The sequence below is a fragment of the Sitodiplosis mosellana genome, unplaced genomic scaffold (genome assembly GCF_009176505.1).
Source record: "Sitodiplosis mosellana isolate CC-2019 unplaced genomic scaffold, AAFC_SMos_1.0 Smas_scaffold_5, whole genome shotgun sequence".
NCBI lineage: Eukaryota > Metazoa > Arthropoda > Insecta > Diptera > Cecidomyiidae > Sitodiplosis > Sitodiplosis mosellana.
In genome coordinates this window covers 2,300,070-2,318,675 of record NW_022595248.1, presented here as the reverse complement: position 1 = coordinate 2,318,675, position 18,606 = coordinate 2,300,070, and the positions used below count along the sequence as shown (strand labels likewise).

The following is an 18,606-nucleotide window of genomic DNA, read 5'->3' as shown; positions in this document are numbered from 1 at the left end:
AAAGTGTCTTTAGAAAGATTTGCTTTTCTTTTCTCTGAAATTACTGTGTAAAGTTGGATTGAAATGTCTTTCAAGTATCTAATTTGTTTGGATTTTGAAGCAACGTGCTGGTCATACGATTGGAAGGAAAACGCGGAAATAATTGGTAGGTAAATTTTACACCTTGTCCATTCCAAGATGGAAAATAATTTTCGAAAACAAAGTGACAAAACAACGAAAATTAATGGGAATTTTTCTCGATAAGAATTCGGTGCAATCCTTTTAAACGTGAACAGTGGCACAATCGAAGACCGTTTCCATCATTATGTGCGACCGATTCGTTATCCGCAACTCAGCGAATATTGCATTAATTTGACTGGCATTACGCAGTCCATGGTCGATTGCCAACCAACATTCTCAACCATTTATTCGTATTTCATTGACTGGCTACGAATGCTACAAAATACAAAGGGGTTGCAATTCACCTCATCGGCAAGAGCACGCATTTCTGATGGTCCAAACACGACATTCTGCTCGTGGTCAAATTGGGATTTAAGTTTCTACTTTCGCAACGACTGTGCACGCAATCACATCATTTGCCAGCCACTTTTCAAAGCGTGGATTGATGTTCGTCAACTGTTTAATGTGAGTTTGAGTTTCAGCAATGGCTTTCTATCGCTTGTATTCAATTTTTTTTTTTCAATGGCTCCACTGAATTTTATCATATGAAAATACACTGTCAACCGGTGTTTTCGTGAAACTAATCATTCTCCGTTTGTTTCCCAAAGCAAATATATATGGCATTCATCAATAGAAATTTGAGATTTTCGTATGCATTGGAAATCGCCAGCATTCGTACCGTTGGCAGCCCACACTCGGCAATAAGTGATGCAATCAATTTGGCAAAATTGGCGATGCATTTGATCAACAGAGGCGTTAGATTTAACGCAATTACTAATTATTACTAGAAATGGGAGAACATGATATGAAGAATAATTGAATCAAAATTATATTCTGTTATTTTGAATATCAATAAACTTCTTGGAAATAAAAAAAAGATTCTATTTTCATTTATATGCGAGCAATATGATGGATACCAATTTTCCAACTGAAGTTTTCATGTGAATTTTGTAAATAAATTTGTTTCTGTTTGTAGATTTTCATTCAGTTTTATTGTTCTTTCATCACTTTGTGCATTGACTTTGCTTGGTTTGAGTGTTGCATTATTTGGTAGCAGCATAGCGAACATTCAACTTAAAATGCAAAATTCATCATGAGAAAATGTTACGAATGTTTTTTTCTATTTCAGCGGCTGAATGGGTCATTTGGAAGCGTGTTCATCAAACTTCTTTCGACAAACAATTTTTAAATAAAATCAGATCCCGTTGGATAAAAATGATGTTATATGCATTTCAAACATTACAATAAAGTTGATGTGGATTATGAAATTACAGTTAGAACATTCAAGCTGTTGATAATACAAAAAAACGACTCTTACCTAATAAAAAATGTAGAATTTTTTTAGAACAAATGGAGAGAGGGAGAAAAGACAAATGATTTCATCTTTGTACACAAACGAAAGGAGAAAATTGAGTGTGAATCCAAACACGAAAACGGCAATATCTAGTAGACATTGCATATCAGCAGTTACTGCGTGTGTTCGTTTCTGCACCAAACGGATGAAAAACTCAGCGCTCTTTGCACATGTAAGTGTAGAAAATGTTCAAAAGGAAATAGAGAAGAGCGCTCGTAAGAAAACGACCATAGCACATACACACACACACGCACTTCATCACAGTGTATTTGCAGTGTAAGTAATGACAATACTTTTGGCTTATGAAATACGAACATTGATGGGCATACTTCACCGTTTCACTCAGTGAGTGAAGATCACTTTGTGATTTGAATTCAAACGAGTCATACGTTGAGCAAGTTGATACTTCGAACAAAATTATTCGTTGAAAAGGGTTAACAGTTTAAGTAAAAATTCTATACCATTGTTTCTTCATATCAAAATCTATACACTAAATAACGTGAATATTGATTTATTATCCTTTATAACGAATTAGTATTCTAAGAAAAAGAATCAAATTAGAATTTTTTTTGTACAGTGAAAAGAAGAAAAAGGTGTGTTTTCCAAACGAATCCTAATAATTTTAAAACTGAATATATATTGAAAAAAGAAATTAATTGTGATTTTGATCGACTTTTATCTATAGACACCAACATTCTGAACAATGGCATCAAAGTTCAAATACATCATTTGCTTGGATTTCGAAGCAACTTGTTGGGAAGAACGGGATTCAGAAAATGCTGAAATCATTGGTAACATCTATCGCTATTGAAATTGTCAATATTTTATTAGTTCCTTAGAATGTGATGTCGCAAACTGATTGTGTTGTTATTTTTCTTCGGTTCTTTCAAAAGAATTCGGTGCATTACTGTTGAATCTCCAAAGCGGTGAAATCGATTCGGAATTTCATGAATATGTGCAACCAACGTATCGTCCGATTCTCAGCGAATATTGTATAAGCTTAACGGGAATTACACAGGTGCTCATCGATGCTCAAGCGAAATATCCGGTCGTTTACAACAAGTTTGTGACATGGCTAGAGAAAATCTGTGATGTTTATCAGTTGAAGATGGCTATGCCAAATACTCGCACCACAAGTTATGGAATCAATACTGCATTTTGCTCTTGGACCAATTGGGATCTGGGTCATTATCTACGTATCGACTGCACTCGTCATGGAATTAATCCAAAACCATATTTGAAAACCTGGATCGATGCACGGAAGATTTTCGAAGTAAGTTTATTACATGATTCATTTGGCCCATCAACCGATTAGTTTTGATTTTTGTTGATAACTACAAAATGTTATATTTTTTTAAAGAGAAAGCATCCAGGACGATACACATTTCAAGAGGCATTGGACTTCATAAGCATCAAGCAAACGGGAAATGCTCATTCAGCCATCGACGATGCAAGGACCTTGGCCAAGATGGTTTTGAATTTGTACCGAAGCGGTGCGGAATTCCACAAAGTTACTGATTGGAAAAATTACTAGTGGGCTAAAAAGAAACAAAAAATGTTTAATGTGAACCTATACACCGCGATTGAAAAAGTATTGATTTTTAATGATTGAAAACGCTTTTCGAAACCTTAACATTTTTATGTCGCTTATTGAAATCGTTAGTAATTAATGATTTTATCACGTTTTGCCTTTTTTTTGCTTGGCAAACTGAACAATAAACACTGTGACGAAAATATCTGTCGCAATATTGTTATACGTTGCGAACCTAGCAATTTCAAATAAACCGCTAGGTGCTGATAAAATGTTAATAGCAAAGAAATAATATTTGAATGCAAGTGTATAGATTAAGTTCTTTTAATGACTGTTTCTTTTTTGTTATCATCGCGGTCATAAGTTTCATTTATTTAGAACAATGACAAAAAAAAAGTCTTGACAAAAATTAAAGAAAATCCCACGTTCAGAGCTGCGGGAATATTAAAAGTGTTTTGGAAATATATTTCAAAATTGTTCGCCTCATTGTACATTGTAATAATTCTTTTTTTAGACTTCTGGCCTATTTTGAATTGATTTGGTAAGTGTTTTGCAGTGTGATTAGCTTTGACTCAACATTGCAATGTAAGCGCGGCTCAAATATCGGCAACCAATAGTACTGGAAAACGCTATCGATATTCTTTTTACTTTATTACACAAACGCTCGAAGACAAAATAATCCATTTTGTTATTTAATAATGTTCCAAGAGTTATGCATTCATTCCAAGAATCATTCAGAGACGGGACGTCGAACCATGCAACAATCATTTGATTCAAATTAAAATTATTCTAAATTTTATAATAAACTTGATGGTTTATGAATCAAAGCGAATTTGCATAATAATTCCATTACTGATTGAAGAACGGTTGAAACATTCAAGCAACTCCTTACTAACAGAATGCCGTTTGACTGTCTTGGCAATGGAGAATTTTCAAAACAATTAGGAAATGAAGGAATAAACAATTGTGAAAAAATGTTCAACATCGAATACAAACAAACTGATTGTGTATAAACTATTTAGCAACAATGCTCTGATCGACAAATACACTGCTTTGAAATACATGCGATTTAATAAGTGTAAGTGATGACATCACTCGTATGATGCCGTTTGCTTTTTCGCTGTGTGAACCCCACTTCGCACTTTGAGCGATCACTTTGTGAGCTCAAGACTAGTCGAAGGCAAGCTAGTACGCTAAACGGACAGTATTGCTATTAATAACGTTAAGTGGGTTGGCTTTTTTTGTGGTACAGTTAATTTGTTGTTTATCTTTCAAATTTTCAACGAAAAAAACTTGAATAGGAACTTCAATCGGATACAAAAGTTACAGTTTTTGTTTCGAAAAAAAAAACTTTTGAATGGTGTTTCGAATATAAATTACAGAAAAAGGTGTGGTTTGGAATTTGTGCATCCGATCAATGGATATTTTATTTTGAATTCTCTGAACTCCTATCAATTGATACTGAGATCGGAAACAATGGCATATCAATTGAAATACATCGTTTGCTTGGATTTCGAAGCTACTTGTTGGGAAGAAAAGGATTTTGAAAATGCTGAAATAATTGGTAACACTTGTGGCTTTACATACTTGCATGAAACATGATTTTTTTTTTCAATAAAAACTTCCAAGAAACGTTAATCGAGCAAAATGACATTTTTGGTCAATTATTCCAAAACAGAATTTGGTGCAGTGCTATTAAATCTACGCAATGGTATGATCGAATCCGAATTTCATGACTATGTTCGACCGACAAACCGCCCAGTTCTCAGTGAATACTGTACAAATTTAACCGGAATAACGCAATCTCTCATTGATGTCCAAGCGATATTTCCCATCGTTTACCAGCGATTCTTAGTGTGGTTGGAACAAATTCGTATTTCGCATCAGTTACAATTTGCCACGCCGAATATTAGAAACGTACAGTATGGAGCCAACACCGCCTTTTGTTGTTGGACTAATTGGGATTTAAGCACTTACCTACGTAAAGACTGCACACGCCATGGAATTCAACCAAAGCCACAATTAAAAGCCTGGATCGATGCACGCAAAATTTTTGGAGTAAGTTTCCAATGAACAAAATATGAAATGAGACATTTTGTTAGGAAAGAATTTCTGTATTTTTAAGAAAGTACACCCTGGAATGTTTAGCTTTCAAGAAGCATTGGATGTCATAAATATCAAGCAAGTTGGAAACGCTCACTCAGCCATCGATGATGCAAGGACCTTAGCCATGATGGTATTAAAATTGAGTCAAAGCGGTGCAACATTTTCCTTTGTAACGGATTGGAGACCATTTGACTATTAATCATTGATCGACAAATCATACAGATTTGATGAATAACATTTGAACACATTTTTGTCATTAAAATAAAAAATTATTATCAATTCAATGATAAATCATGATTTAAGTCACAAAATTTGAACAAATACATTAAAATGCTTTATCAAAAACACAAATGAATCATTAAAATATAACTTGTTTCATCAATAAGTTCAATCTTTGAAACGTTCTTATACATCATTTTTTGATTAGACCCAAACACAGAATGAAAAAAATTAATCTTATCTAGATGTCGTCATCATCGCAGCTGCATTAATTCTTTTTAACTACAAAGTAACTTGAGTTATCATAATCAAAGCGGAAGATGGTTCTAGCAATTACTAACTACAACGGACGACCGTTCGACGTGACGACTATTTAGTTATGTGTTTTGAAAATGTAAACAAACGTTCGATTCGCACTTCACATACATCCATTTTATTCTTTCGTAAATGGACAACAAACCACATTTTATACTCTGAAATTTAATCTTTTTAAGCAGAAATGAAGCAAGTAAGTAGCGAAAAGAACAGAAGTTTGCATGAATCGCATCCAATTATTTAGATTTGGCCGATTTAAATTGCAATACGTGCTTTGAACTGCCTTTTAATTCAATTTGCTTGCAACAACATGGCCTTTTACAATAATTGACGGTAACATTTGGTATTGAAAGATAAAATTGATTTTTCCAGGAAATCATTTTTGCTATTGTACACCTGAACACAGCGAATATTTTGTGGTGATAAAATTGCGGCTACTCTACAATCAACCAAAGAGGCAATTAAATGCATACAAATCGTAATGCTGTTATCAATTGGTTTAGCCATTTATACTAATTTTCACAAATTGACAACATTTCTATTAGAATAATAAAAAAAAATTGAAAACACAATACAATTAACAATTTGGAACAAAAAAAAAACTGTTTCTATCCCATTTATAAAGCCATGCTGAATGACTAGCGCCATCTATCGGAACACGAAGGCAACTGTAATGCTTTCCATCATTCCAAGTGGAAGCCGCATCTGTCATCTGTCAAGATGTTTACGATGAGAAATCACTCGCACTTATTTACATAAACTGTGATTTCTCTCATTCTCTCGGCCGTAGATCCAGTCCAATTGCAATTGTTAATGGACAAACTCGGTAGTTGTGATGTCGAGTCAACGAGTTTCGCTATCATTTTTGGCCTCATACGAAAAAAATGGTGGTGCTATCAGTCAATTGTGTCGTACGTGTTTGTGCAGAACTGATGATGAGTACATATCTATTGGATCAACGATGCCATGGAGTCGAAGAGAAAGCTGCACGGCCCAAAAAATGATTGAGCAAATTTTGAACAAAGAGGTACATTTCATCATATTGCTTACATGTTTGATGTTTAAATTAAAATTTTTATTCGTTTTAGTTGAGTAAAGTGCAGCCGCAACCACAACGAATCTGTTCGATTTGTATAAAGAAAATTCAAGCAATCTCTTTGTTTCGGCATCAATGCATCGAATCAGACAATATTTTAACCGAATTCCAGAAGCATTTGCAGAATCAGCCACCAGATAGTGAATCGAAGAAATTTCAAAATGATTATCTCTTTGATATGGACGAAATAGTTTTTCCGGAGCAAATCGATGATAAATTTATGCCGGTATTTGATACGGAAATTCTCAAACTCGAATCGAATGTATTGGATGAGATTAAGCGAGATTTAAATCCAGAACCTGAAGAAGCAATACTACAACCACCATCGCCACCACCTCAACCACCTCAACCACCTCAACAACCTCAACCACCGAAAAGAGTAGTGAATACAATAAAAATTCCTGATAAAGTTAAGACGAACGTGGAGAAAGTCAGCAAAGCAAAGGCACCGGTTACAAGGAAGAGAACGAGAAAAGTTAATAATTCGAAAGACGTCGATAAGTACGTGGATCGACTTTTGCGCGAAGATATCAAAGCCAGCTTGAAAAGCCTGGTAAAGAAGTACAAAAGGGAAAAGCCGGAAGATGATTTTCCGGGACTGTGCGAACAATGCGGAGCGACATTTTCTAGTTCGAATGAGTACAAAAAACATGTACAAAAATTTCATGAGGACAAAGGTACCGCCATCATTCATATTGATTGGTTAATGTTGTATTAATTACTCGAGAAACCGAATTCGAGACATTCAAACCTCTTTTTTCTTCCTTTGCGTAGCCAAGCAAACGTTCAAGTTCCACTGCAAATTTTGCTCAAAAGGCTTCAATCATCGGCAAACATACAATATTCACGTGAACTCACACACACGCGAACAAGTTTTTATTTGCGACATGTGTGGCAAGGAACTAGCGACCAAAAACAGTTTGCGCATCCATTTTAGGTATCACCTGGGAATCAAGAATCACGTTTGCCCAAAATGTGGCCATCGTTTTGTAACGCCACGCGAATTACGGGACCATGTTGAAAAGAAGCACGCCACAGTGCGAGCGATCGCATGTTTGTTGCCATTTTTCCCTTTTTATTCATTTTCCCATTTTTTTTTTTCATTTTTCCATTGAATTTCGACTGATTCCCATGTTTTATCTCATTTTAGGCACCTACTCAGACTGCTCAGAGACATTCGATTCGGACTATCGGCTCAATTTACATATACGAGTTCATGAAACCAATTACGCTTTTACATGTGAAGTATGCGGTGTGGCGTGTGTAAGCAAATTCCGACTCGGAATACACAAGAAAATTCACACCGGTGAAATGATTCGATATTGTCCGATTTGCCAAAAGAAGCTTGCACACGACAATGCACTCCGTAGACATATCAAAAATGTGCATAACGATAAGAACAAAGCACGAACTGGAACTGTGGCAAAGACACAACGTACAATCACTTTGGATGGAATCATTCTCACTACAAGCCCATGAGCCAAATTATCATCCAATTCAATTGGACTACTATACAAGCAACGACAGCATTAATCGTATCATATTTAATATCATTTAGATTTAGGGCACTTTTTGCCACGTATTCAAAGCAGTATTTTCTAACATGTGATTCTTTTAATCTCAATCACCATATCCATTGATCATCCAATTTCATTCCCCTAGTAGTGAGTAGTGTAGTAGTAGATCCCCTTTTTTTGTCTACAATTTATTTATTTTGGAGATTTTTTTCTCATCATATCATTTTTTGTGTGTTGATATTCTCGGAACTTTTGAACCAAAAAAAAAAAACTAATTAGATTAGACGCGCTTTTTTGTGGAACGAAATTTAGTCAAAATTTTAGTCAAGTCATTTTAAGAATAAGCACAATTCTTTGAATTTTATTTAACGTGTAATTTAAATAAATGAACGAAATCAATAAAATGCTTTATAGGAAACAAAAATTGGGACAATTCTTGTGTAATTCACTAAAATCGAAATAAAATTCACAAAAGCCGTACATACGTGGAGTCAAATGCTGTTACTCGAAGAAAGTGAAACAGTTATGATGTCAGAACGAAACGTGACTTCTTTCGATATCTGATGCGACTTTTTTGTACTGAATCGATAAGCAACGACATGACATGATAATTTTTTTTTCAGGCCAGTGTCATTTGCCAGCATCAAGATAAATACAGAATTGCGGTGAATATTTTTGGATTTGCCTAGAATTCTTATCTCATTAAGCTGTTCCCAAGGGATTTACAACAAGTAAAAATAGAACTATGATAAACAACCCAGACGACTGTTTACGAACAAAATTGTCGAAGCAAAACGCAAAGATAATAAAATTGGTGTGCTATCAAAGTAGCAAAAAAAGAGCAATGATTACCTGAAATCACGAAAAGTGATGAGCAATCCTATAAATATACAGCCATCGCTACGATTAAGGCCTGAAAAATCTACGTTTTTAACATTACGACAAACGCTTCGTTACACTGGTGATTTATTCCAAATTAATCCTAAAGTGCAGGAAATTTTGAAATATAAAATTCCTTAAAGAAGAAGAAAAGTAAGCAACGACAATTTAAAATACCGTTTTAATCAAATTTTAGAACAAAAATGATAAGATCATCGATTTTTTTATTTTTTTGGAGTTTGATTGCAACAGAAAATCAGTAAAAAAGAATCATACGTACATCACAACATTTATACGATTATACGTATTAAATGAATTACTCAATAACTATTAAGCGTTGACAACGAAATAGAATGGATGGTCAAAGTGTGATACAATGTGAATATAAAAAAGTATTTTTCCATACATAGAACATTCAAACTCCTCAATATTGAATTTTGTCACGCGGCATTTGAATTGAGCATTCGAAATTCAAATGGTGATACAAAATATAGTGCAAACAAATAATGGGCCAACAACAACAAAGCTCATTTGTTGTGTTCATTTCAAATGTATATAAATCAGTTACAAGCATTAGACATGTGCATGAACACAACAAACACTATCTGAAATTCACGCACAACAAACATATTGAACTGAAATGAAAAAATTCCATTTAGCTCAATAATATATCCAATGAATATCAATAAAGAATTGAATCTCCAGAATGAAAAAGTGATTGAATGTCAAGTGTTCGCTTATTGAAGTATATCTCCCAAAAGCTGTACATGAAAGCAGAGCGAAATTTTGTTAATCGCAGAAAGTGAAACTCTTGTTATGATGTTAGAACGAAATATGTTTATTTCGCTATCTGTTTACTTGTGCTGAATTTCGATAAGCGATGACATAATATGTTATTATTATTTTTACATCACTCATTTGTCAATATCAAGATAAATACAGATTAACGATAGTTTATTTGCGGTAAATATTTTGGACAAAAATTGCGGCAATTTTATATCTAATTAGTGGAAACAAAATCCGTGAAAAACTTTCTACAAAATTCATATGAATTTTGTGTGCTAAACGATTCACAAACGATGGTTTTTGCATAGATTTCTTATCTTAGTATAAGACTCAAGCACATCGGCCACACGCTTCACACGTCGTATGACATGCATCGCTTGTTTGCCTTATTAAGAGTGTAATGGCTACTGATTGAGTAAATTCACTATAATGTATTCAAGTGAAGCATGTCACACAACGTGTGAAGCGTGTGTTCGATGTGCTTGGGAACCGCTAATTAGCTTCCACGTAATCTCATTAGATAATCTACAAGTAAGAGCGAAATATAGTATTGATAAATCGCTCAGACAGTTGTTTACCGAATCACCGAATCAAAACACGATAATAATAATTTTGTCATGCTATCTGAAAAACAATGATCAGGCAAAAAGTGTAGAAATTTCCTATAAAAATTGAGCTACCGTTGCGATTATGGCCAGAGAAGTGTATGACTTCAATATTAAAACAAACGCTTGGCTTCGTTGCATTGGTGATTTATTTCGATTTGATTAATTCCTCAAAGTGTAAGAAACATTTTGGGAATCAAAAGACGAATAGCCGGCAGCGAATAGAAATACTTTTTTTTTCCAAATTTAAAAGGATATTTAAACATTGAAGAATTTTTTCTAGGTACTTATCATTTATTGAAGAAAAAAAATCTTTGAATATTTTTCGGTGGAATTTAATTTCAACAGGACAAAAATCAAGTGAAAATGTTTCAAACAACATTCGATTCGAAAGCCAATTTATGGCGTGGATTTAATCGACCACAACTGTACAATCCAAATATCAATATTGCTCAAGCTTTACTACGTGCTATGAAGCTACATGGATCGAAAATTGCTCAAGTAAGGAACAATTGTGTGGAAAAGTTTAAATAAAAAATATAATTTCTCCATTTAATGACATACAATTCTAGATAAGCGATGATTCAGGGGTTTGTCTAACCTTCAATGAAATTCGCATGAAAACGATTCGAGCCGCTCAAAATCTCCAGACTCGTGGCCTTAAGCCAAAGCAAGTGATCGGATTGATGGTGGACAATGTGCCCAATCTATCTCCGATTGTGTTCGCGGCATATTCTACGGGATGTCCATTAAATGCTTTGACTACATCGGTAGAAAAACCAGATGTCATTCGTATGCTTGGAATAACCGAGCCAAGCGTTATGATTTGTGATATCAAAGTGTATGATTTGATCAAGGAGTGTTTGACGGAACTCAAGAATGATGCGACAATTTTCACATTTAATGGAACAAAAGATAGCTCCATTGCAGTTGAACACCTTTTTGAGCCCACTGGGAATGAGGAGAACTTTGTGTGAGTGCTTATCTCTATTTTACTGTTATGAGAGTCAATTTGACTCAGCCACTTATCATAAAAACAGTCGATTACATAACATGATTTATTTAGACCGGTTGAAGTGGACGGGGTGAACGATATCGCCGCTATTTTGTGCTCATCTGGGTAAAAATACAAATTTATTATTCTTATTTTATTTATCACCGCCAAGCTCTGGCTGAATATAATGAGGTTTAAATAAGTGTTTGACCGGAAAAGAGTGCAAGGCTGTTACATCAATTTATAATAATTTACACTCATTTAGTACAACTTTCAGTTCTCGCCGCGTTAAAAACCTGGCTCTTTTCATAAATTATGCAGTATTCACAAAAGTTAGCACATGAAAACAAAAACATAGTCATACAACCAAGATGGAAATGCTTGATAGGAGTCAGATAGAAAAGGGTCCAAAATAACCTTTGGTTAACGTTTCCAAAGGGATAAAGGCTATGTGAAGCGTTTGGTTTTTTACTTTAATTAGAGACTCTAGGACAGCAAAAGTCGTCACTCAATTTATATCGTTGGATAAATTGACGAGAAGTTTTACGTCGGTTAAGGCAGATCAATGTTGGCTGCAGAGTGATTTGAGTTTAATAATTGGCCATGATTTGAAGCGTATAAGGAGCATTTTGTGCTAATATGAAAATAGTTCAAAATTGATTCTAAAATGGAATAGTAACTCGCCAACTCAATGGATATGGCTATGACAAAGATCAATATCAAAATTTACAGTAAATAGGTGTAAACATTACAGATAGGTATCATTATCTCAATACAAAAAGGAGAATGTAGGAGGACAATTCGTCAGTCATTTAGTGATAATTTGTGCCATGTGCGCCGCGTGAAATCGATTTATTACTTTTATTTGTTCAATCTAGAATTTTTTTTGTTTTTTATTTAAATTTTTTATTTTTATTCCATTAGAACAACTGGTCCGTTCAAAGGTGAGACTTATTTTAATTTTTGTTCGGTTTGCATTCATCCTTTCTCATTTCAACGAATCGACAAAATATTCCATTCAATTTTTATCGCTATTTCACAGGTGTTTGCTTGTCGCACGCAATGCTTTTGGCGGAGATAACCGCATTTGACATCTGCACTTCAGACGATGTGCTATTGAGCATAAGTTCATTGCAGTGGATATCTGGTCACAACACACTTTTATTGGGCACATTATCTGGAGCCACTCGCATAATTACAACGGAATCATTTTCACCCAGTTTTCTGTTGCGTTTGATCAACGACTACAAAGTGACCGTTATCATAAGCGTCGCGAATCACATGGTTGCGTTGTTGAAAAGTGGATTGCTTCCCAATGCAAACATGTCGAGTGTAAAGTGCTTTTTAATCCGTGGACAGCGAGCACCATATGCAATGATCAATGAGTTCAATACATTTTTGCCTAATGGAAAACTATATCCAGCCCTTGGATTAACTGAAATGTGCGGTGTTGTGACAATTAATGCAAATGGCAGCGACTCAGCGGGCCAAATAATAAGTGGCTACACATTCAAAATTGTTGATGAAGCTGGTAATCGATGTGGAGTCGATACAAATGGCGAAATATGTATCAAAGTTCCATATAAATTCCTTGGTTACTATAAACAAAAGGATTTATCAGCAAGCGCTATGGACAATGAAGGCTTCTTTTTAACCGGTGACATTGGATTTTTCGATAAAGATGGCAATGTGCACATAATCGATAGAAAAAAGGATCTAATTGTCACTGACTTTTTGAAAATATCTCCATTCGAAATTGAAGAGTTTTTAATCAAATCGCCTGATATAAAGTGTGTTTGTGTTGTTGGTGTTCTATCTGACATGAATAATGAGTTGCCAGCTGCAGTTGTCATTCGTGAAAAGGGATCGTTTATAAGCGAAGCGGAGATCTGTAAACTGGTTGAAGGTACAATTTCAATTTAAATTATCGTCAATAGCACATACTTATTCAGTACAATAATCTATTTTGTATTATGATTCCATTTTTTAGATAACATGACTGATTATTGTAAGCTGCGCGGTGGTGTTTATTTCGTCGATTCAATTCCAACAACTCCGTCTGGCAAATTACTTCGACGATGGTGCAAAGAGACTGCAACCCGAGTATACAACTCAAAGGCATAGAAAAACAAAAGATGTTTAAAACGCATCGAACAAGATGTCGAATAAGCGTTGGCACGAAAGTGAATCGTTCATTTTGCATATGTGCATGTGAACCATCCACATAAGGAAGATTTTTTTTTGAACGTCTTGAAATTTCTTCTCTTTTTTCAACAAACAGTTTCAATTCATTGATTATTATGTGCAATAAAATTTGGTGAAATTTGTATGCTGTTGTAGTTCATTCTCCATTCTTATAGTCTCTTCTAATTTTTTATCGATCTCGCCTATGAAACAATGTTCGTTTCAATGTAGAGTGTTTGTATTCAAGTCAACTAACGGCCATGATGATTTAATTACGATTCGAGTATTAAGATTTGAAAAAGGTAGGTATTGAGACAATATTCATTGAATATTATTCAACGATCAAAATGAACGAATTTCTTTTGCTTTAAATGTAGATACATAAACAAGAGACAACAGCTTAACAATTAATGGGATCTTTGAATTTGATTTCACACCTTTCCGTCATGAGATCAAGATTGATCCGGTCGATTATCACGCACAGTGATTGTTTGATAGTTCAGATTTAGATATTATCAGTAGTATGTCTACAAATAAACACTATTCAAGTAGTTTTCAATGAAGAAAAGTAGCGGGAATCCAATCTCAGCAGCATACCAAATGCAGTCACAAGCAAAACACGCAACGATTTTGCAACTATTCAGATAATCCGAAACGCAATCGAAAAAATGTAGCATAGTTTTGTTTTGCTTATGAGTGGAGACGATCGTTTGGGCATTTACATAATTTCCATTGTCCCATAGAATCATTTGTCTGAAAAAAATTATTACTAGCTATAATAACAATTTGCCGTAGTCAATTTTTTTCTCGTTAAAACCATTTGAAGTATACCGAAAAGATTAAAGAAAGAGGGAGTTTGTAAGCTGAGTCGATACTAAGTTGATCATTTTTCTTTGTTTACATTTTTTTCCGATCATCATTTTTTTTAACTAGGCAACTATGATTTATTTAAGATCCAACAAAATCCACTTGCTCTTGGTTCCATGATCGTAGGTTGAGTGTATTCAATGATCAAATATCAATATGAAATCGACATTGGACTATATATAAAAATTCCAAGAACTTCAAGTTCTAATTACGAAAATGAATGAATCATCATATTTCGCTTTCGAATTTACCACTGATCGAACAGCTGTATGGTTTCAAAAATATAAAGTGCCAACAAAATTAGCAACAAATGAAAATAAATCAATCAAAATTATTCCTAGAAACTTTTTCTGAATAATTTTGCCAATTTTTAATTGCACAGTGCAAAACACTTTTTGCATGCCTCCAGATCTTATCATTTTCACCTAAATACAAGCTCAAATCGAATCACCCGAGAAATCTATATCAAATATGTGTCAAATAACGAAAAAAGGATATATTTGTAATAAAGATCTTTGGGCTATGAATCGAATTTGTGGATTTTATCAAATTCCATTTTGACAGTTGGCTCATTCAAATCCAAGGAATATAGCCACTGTTAAAGACAATATTGATTGTAAGTTGGCTGGTCCCAGCACTACGAATATCACCATCGAAAAATTGATCCGAGGACATTTAAATAATTAGCATGGTCCTTTATCGAAGGTAGAATTGCTTCATTAGCACATAGTCAAGATTCTAACTGGAATTGCTTGAACTATACAATTGAATCAATTATATTGAATTGATTATTCATCTCTTTCCACATTGTTTTTCCGATTATCAATTTTTTAATTAGCAAACTATAGTTTATTAACGATCCAACAAAATTCTTCTAATCCCATAAATGCATTCAGTGATCAACAAAATGAATATAAAACTGACATTGAATTTTATATCAAAATTTCAAGTGCTTGAAGAAGAATCACCACTTTGTTTTCGCATCCACCGTTAATCGAATGGTTGTATTGTTTTGAAAAACAAACTGCCGGAAAAAAACAAACGAAAACCGCTCAATCATTTTCATTCGTGGGAAAAAAAATCGGAATAATTTTGCATATTTTAAATAATTTGATTTATTTTTCTCGAACTCCATTTTAACGAACTAATTCTATGATCATCTCCGTCAACGTATCAGCGTTGTTCAAACTCATAGCTTTTCTCGACCAGATGCAGAGATATCTGAATGCAATTTTAACGGGTAAAGTAAAATTATAATAACATTCAATGAATAAATGCATAAATGACTGAGATTGTTCACTGCGAAACGATGCAATTGCTGTATAGCCAAAAAGTGCAGTCGAATATCAGCTTGAGCTTTGTATTGATTCATTTTCAGTTCTTAAATTAAAATCGGCGCAACTGCAGTCGTGCAATAGAACCAGCTGAAGCTACAGCATAGAATTTTAGCATCCAAAATTTGTTCTTTTTAATTTAAAATGAGTCATTTTGCAATCATTTTTCTAGCGTTTTTTTGTGTGCTCGGTGGTGTAACCGCGTTGAAGTCAATTCAAGGGGATTTCATAAGGTGAACTTTGTATGATTTTGTCAATGAAATGAAATAAAATCTCCATATTCTCTTCAGACTTCCTTTGATTCAAGTGGAATCTCATTCGCGAAGTCGCCGTGAGTTGGCTATCAAAGGAGCGAAAATTGATTTATGGAATGATAAAAATGTGCGTGTTAAACGTTTTTGATAAAAAAAATATAATTTATGTTAAAGTAAAAAAATGTTTGATTTTATTGTAGGTGCATTATGCCATAAACATTACTGTTGGCACTCCGCCTCAAAATTTTGTTGTAAATTTCGATACTGGCTCTTCTGATCTATGGGTGCCTTCGGTGAATGGAAGCTGCCCAGTCTTGTGCAGTGAGTGATCGATCAAAATGATTTATTTTCTTCAGTCGAATTGAAATGAAAGAAAAGAAAATGTTGATCATTTTTCAATCGTTTCACAGAGTCAATAAATAAATACAATTCGAGCGCTTCATCGACATATAATGCGATAACCGAATCACCGAATTTTGAAATTGCCTATAAAGTTGGTAGCTTGAGCGGTACTAAAGCGACGGATACTGTTTCGGTAGTTGAAATTTTATTCTTTCGATTTTATTTCTTTCTCAATCTTCGATAAGTTTGACTAAATTGTAAAAATTTTCTGTGTGTTCTCAAAGTTTGGTGGTTTAACAATCAAAGATCAGATATTCGGCGTAGCTACAGAGCAACCATTTGATGTATACAATTATCCATTCGATGGAACTATTGGCTTTGGATGGTCGGGCGTCGTATCAAAAACTGATCCGAACTCAACGATACTCCAAAATTTAAAAGACCAAGGGCAAATATCCTACCGTTATGCTTGTCTTAAACTGCATCAGAAAGATCAACAACCGGGTGGCGAACTCTTTCTTGGTGGTTGTGACATTGCGCCCGAACATTGGGGACGGGTGAATGGAGGTGGTCTTTGGAATATACCTCTCGATAAATTTGCAGCAATTGGAACTGATGGTAAGAGCAAAGCATCCGTTTGTGGCCCAGACAGTAATGTTACAAGCTGTCATGCAGTAATGGACTCTGGAGCTTCAGTTCTTGGTAAATCATCCGTTTTTTTTTTTGAACAAAATCACAAACATACACGTTAACCATTTCTATTCTATTTCAAAGGTGGACCAAAAAATCTTGTCGAACCGATTGCGTTAAAGCTTGCAAATAGCAGCAAATATGACGAAAGTCAAAACGATTTTACCGTTGATTGTAACGATAAAACATTAGGGAAAATGGAGTTCACTTTTGGAAAATTCAAAGTTCTCCTGAAACCAGGCGATTACCTTGAAAAGAACGGGGTTAGTAATTTACGTGAATATGTATTGCGAAAATTTAGTTTAAATTTTGATTGTTTTGTTTTTCCATTATTTTCTTAGGATAAATGCAGATTAAATTTCAAAGTCTTTGATTTACCAGACACGCTTTTACTGGGCGTTCCATTTCTTAGAAAAGTGACACTCTTTATGAATCAGGAGAATGATTACGCTGGCCTTGCAAAATCGAATATTGAAAAGTCCGTCAAGCGGCCAACTGCTGGATAAACCAATGGACAAAACGTGATTTCATAATACCAAAAATCCATATAAAAAAAATGATTCGTAAAATAAATAATGTCAATGATGTCTTTTATTAAACAGGGTTCATGGATTGAAATTAAAATTTGTGAGGATCCAAGAATTGCATTTTTACTGTTGAATCATTCAAATTATCGATATAACCAATCGAATATTGGTTATTTCAAATCCACAGGGACTTTTCATCGTAGAGAAAAATTTCAAGGAGCACAAAAAACGTTAGATTCAAAACTTTGCGCGCTGTTTATTGTGAATTTGAACTGTTGAAATAAGATAGATGTACCCTTTGAAATGGAAGACGCTCGCACAAGTACAATTTGCTTCGATGACTCAATAGGTGCAATATGCAATTCAAACCGAAATCGATGTTTAATTATCAGCAAAATGCATTGCTATCACATAACAAACACATTTCGAAGCAACGCACGCAACACGATATCATTGCGATCATCAGAAAATCTATGAGGCAGATACAGTATAGTTTTGTTTTGCTTTTGATGTAGACAATCGCTTCGTAATTTACATAATTTGCAGTGTTTAAATAGAATCATTTGTGAGAAAAAAAAAAACGATAAGCTGCTTGGTCAGACACAGAACATTGAAGCTTCATATTTGATTTCTTTTGCCATTGAATCGTCTGCTTTCAGAATTGTAGATCGTAAGAAACCATGAGTGAATCACATTCCATTTTTTTATAGAATTTTCCGCAAGAATATATAAGATTGTGACTAAAATCTCGCCCATTGATGTATAGTTATTTTGAATACACATGAAGTTACTAAAATGATTGAATCACATATATTTTGCTTTCGCATCCAACAAAGGCATCGCTTTT

At 34.3% G+C, this 18,606-nt stretch overlaps 5 protein-coding genes across 12 annotated transcripts; all 5 read left to right on the top strand.

Moving 5' to 3' along the window:
• Positions 1-6: 6 nt before the first annotated feature.
• Positions 7-1,004, top strand: LOC129567188 (ERI1 exoribonuclease 2-like). Its single transcript, XM_055443848.1, has 3 exons — positions 7-145; positions 245-624; positions 768-1,004. Exons 1-3 carry the CDS (start codon positions 64-66, stop codon positions 945-947), a joined length of 642 nt encoding a protein of 213 aa, XP_055299823.1. The 5' UTR covers positions 7-63; the 3' UTR covers positions 948-1,004.
• An 86-nt stretch (positions 1,005-1,090) lies between these two features.
• On the top strand, positions 1,091-3,513 carry LOC129567187 (ERI1 exoribonuclease 2-like). 3 transcript variants are annotated; one of them, XM_055443846.1, is made up of 4 exons: positions 1,091-1,789; positions 2,199-2,304; positions 2,407-2,786; positions 2,874-3,513. In XM_055443846.1, the coding sequence occupies exons 2-4, from the start codon at positions 2,217-2,219 to the stop codon at positions 3,045-3,047; spliced, it is 642 nt and encodes a 213-aa protein (XP_055299821.1). In that variant the 5' UTR covers positions 1,091-1,789; positions 2,199-2,216; the 3' UTR covers positions 3,048-3,513. The 3 variants fall into 3 exon arrangements, with proteins under 3 accessions (XP_055299821.1, XP_055299822.1, XP_055299820.1); XM_055443847.1 differs by having other exon boundaries at positions 1,091-1,685; positions 2,874-3,063; XM_055443845.1 differs by lacking the exon at positions 1,091-1,789 and adding an exon at positions 1,892-2,106 and having other exon boundaries at positions 2,874-3,063.
• A 2,670-nt stretch (positions 3,514-6,183) lies between these two features.
• On the top strand, positions 6,184-8,721 carry LOC129567185 (GDNF-inducible zinc finger protein 1-like). The gene is made up of 4 exons (XM_055443843.1): positions 6,184-6,711; positions 6,773-7,457; positions 7,555-7,833; positions 7,931-8,721. The coding sequence occupies exons 1-4, from the start codon at positions 6,520-6,522 to the stop codon at positions 8,257-8,259; spliced, it is 1,485 nt and encodes a 494-aa protein (XP_055299818.1). The 5' UTR covers positions 6,184-6,519; the 3' UTR covers positions 8,260-8,721.
• A 474-nt stretch (positions 8,722-9,195) lies between these two features.
• Positions 9,196-13,888, top strand: LOC129567179 (probable 4-coumarate--CoA ligase 1). 4 transcript variants are annotated; one of them, XM_055443833.1, is made up of 7 exons: positions 9,196-9,329; positions 10,916-11,068; positions 11,140-11,540; positions 11,634-11,687; positions 12,486-12,505; positions 12,604-13,467; positions 13,552-13,888. In XM_055443833.1, the coding sequence occupies exons 2-7, from the start codon at positions 10,934-10,936 to the stop codon at positions 13,683-13,685; spliced, it is 1,608 nt and encodes a 535-aa protein (XP_055299808.1). In that variant the 5' UTR covers positions 9,196-9,329; positions 10,916-10,933; the 3' UTR covers positions 13,686-13,888. The 4 variants fall into 4 exon arrangements, with proteins under 4 accessions (XP_055299808.1, XP_055299805.1, XP_055299806.1 ...); XM_055443830.1 differs by lacking the exon at positions 9,196-9,329 and adding an exon at positions 10,546-10,710; XM_055443831.1 differs by lacking the exon at positions 9,196-9,329 and adding an exon at positions 10,563-10,710 and having other exon boundaries at positions 10,851-11,068.
• Positions 13,889-13,950: 62 nt separating this feature from the next.
• On the top strand, positions 13,951-18,476 carry LOC129567180 (pepsin A-like). Of its 3 annotated transcripts, XM_055443836.1 has the most exons (10): positions 13,951-14,047; positions 16,119-16,179; positions 16,237-16,327; positions 16,401-16,521; positions 16,611-16,735; positions 16,827-17,244; positions 17,317-17,495; positions 17,574-17,753; positions 17,835-17,859; positions 17,947-18,476. In XM_055443836.1, exons 1-8 carry the CDS (start codon positions 13,951-13,953, stop codon positions 17,736-17,738), a joined length of 1,257 nt encoding a protein of 418 aa, XP_055299811.1. In that variant the 3' UTR covers positions 17,739-17,753; positions 17,835-17,859; positions 17,947-18,476. The 3 variants fall into 3 exon arrangements, with proteins under 3 accessions (XP_055299811.1, XP_055299810.1, XP_055299809.1); XM_055443835.1 differs by lacking the exon at positions 17,947-18,476 and having other exon boundaries at positions 17,835-17,871; XM_055443834.1 differs by lacking the exon at positions 17,947-18,476 and having other exon boundaries at positions 17,574-17,871.
• Positions 18,477-18,606: the final 130 nt, after the last annotated feature.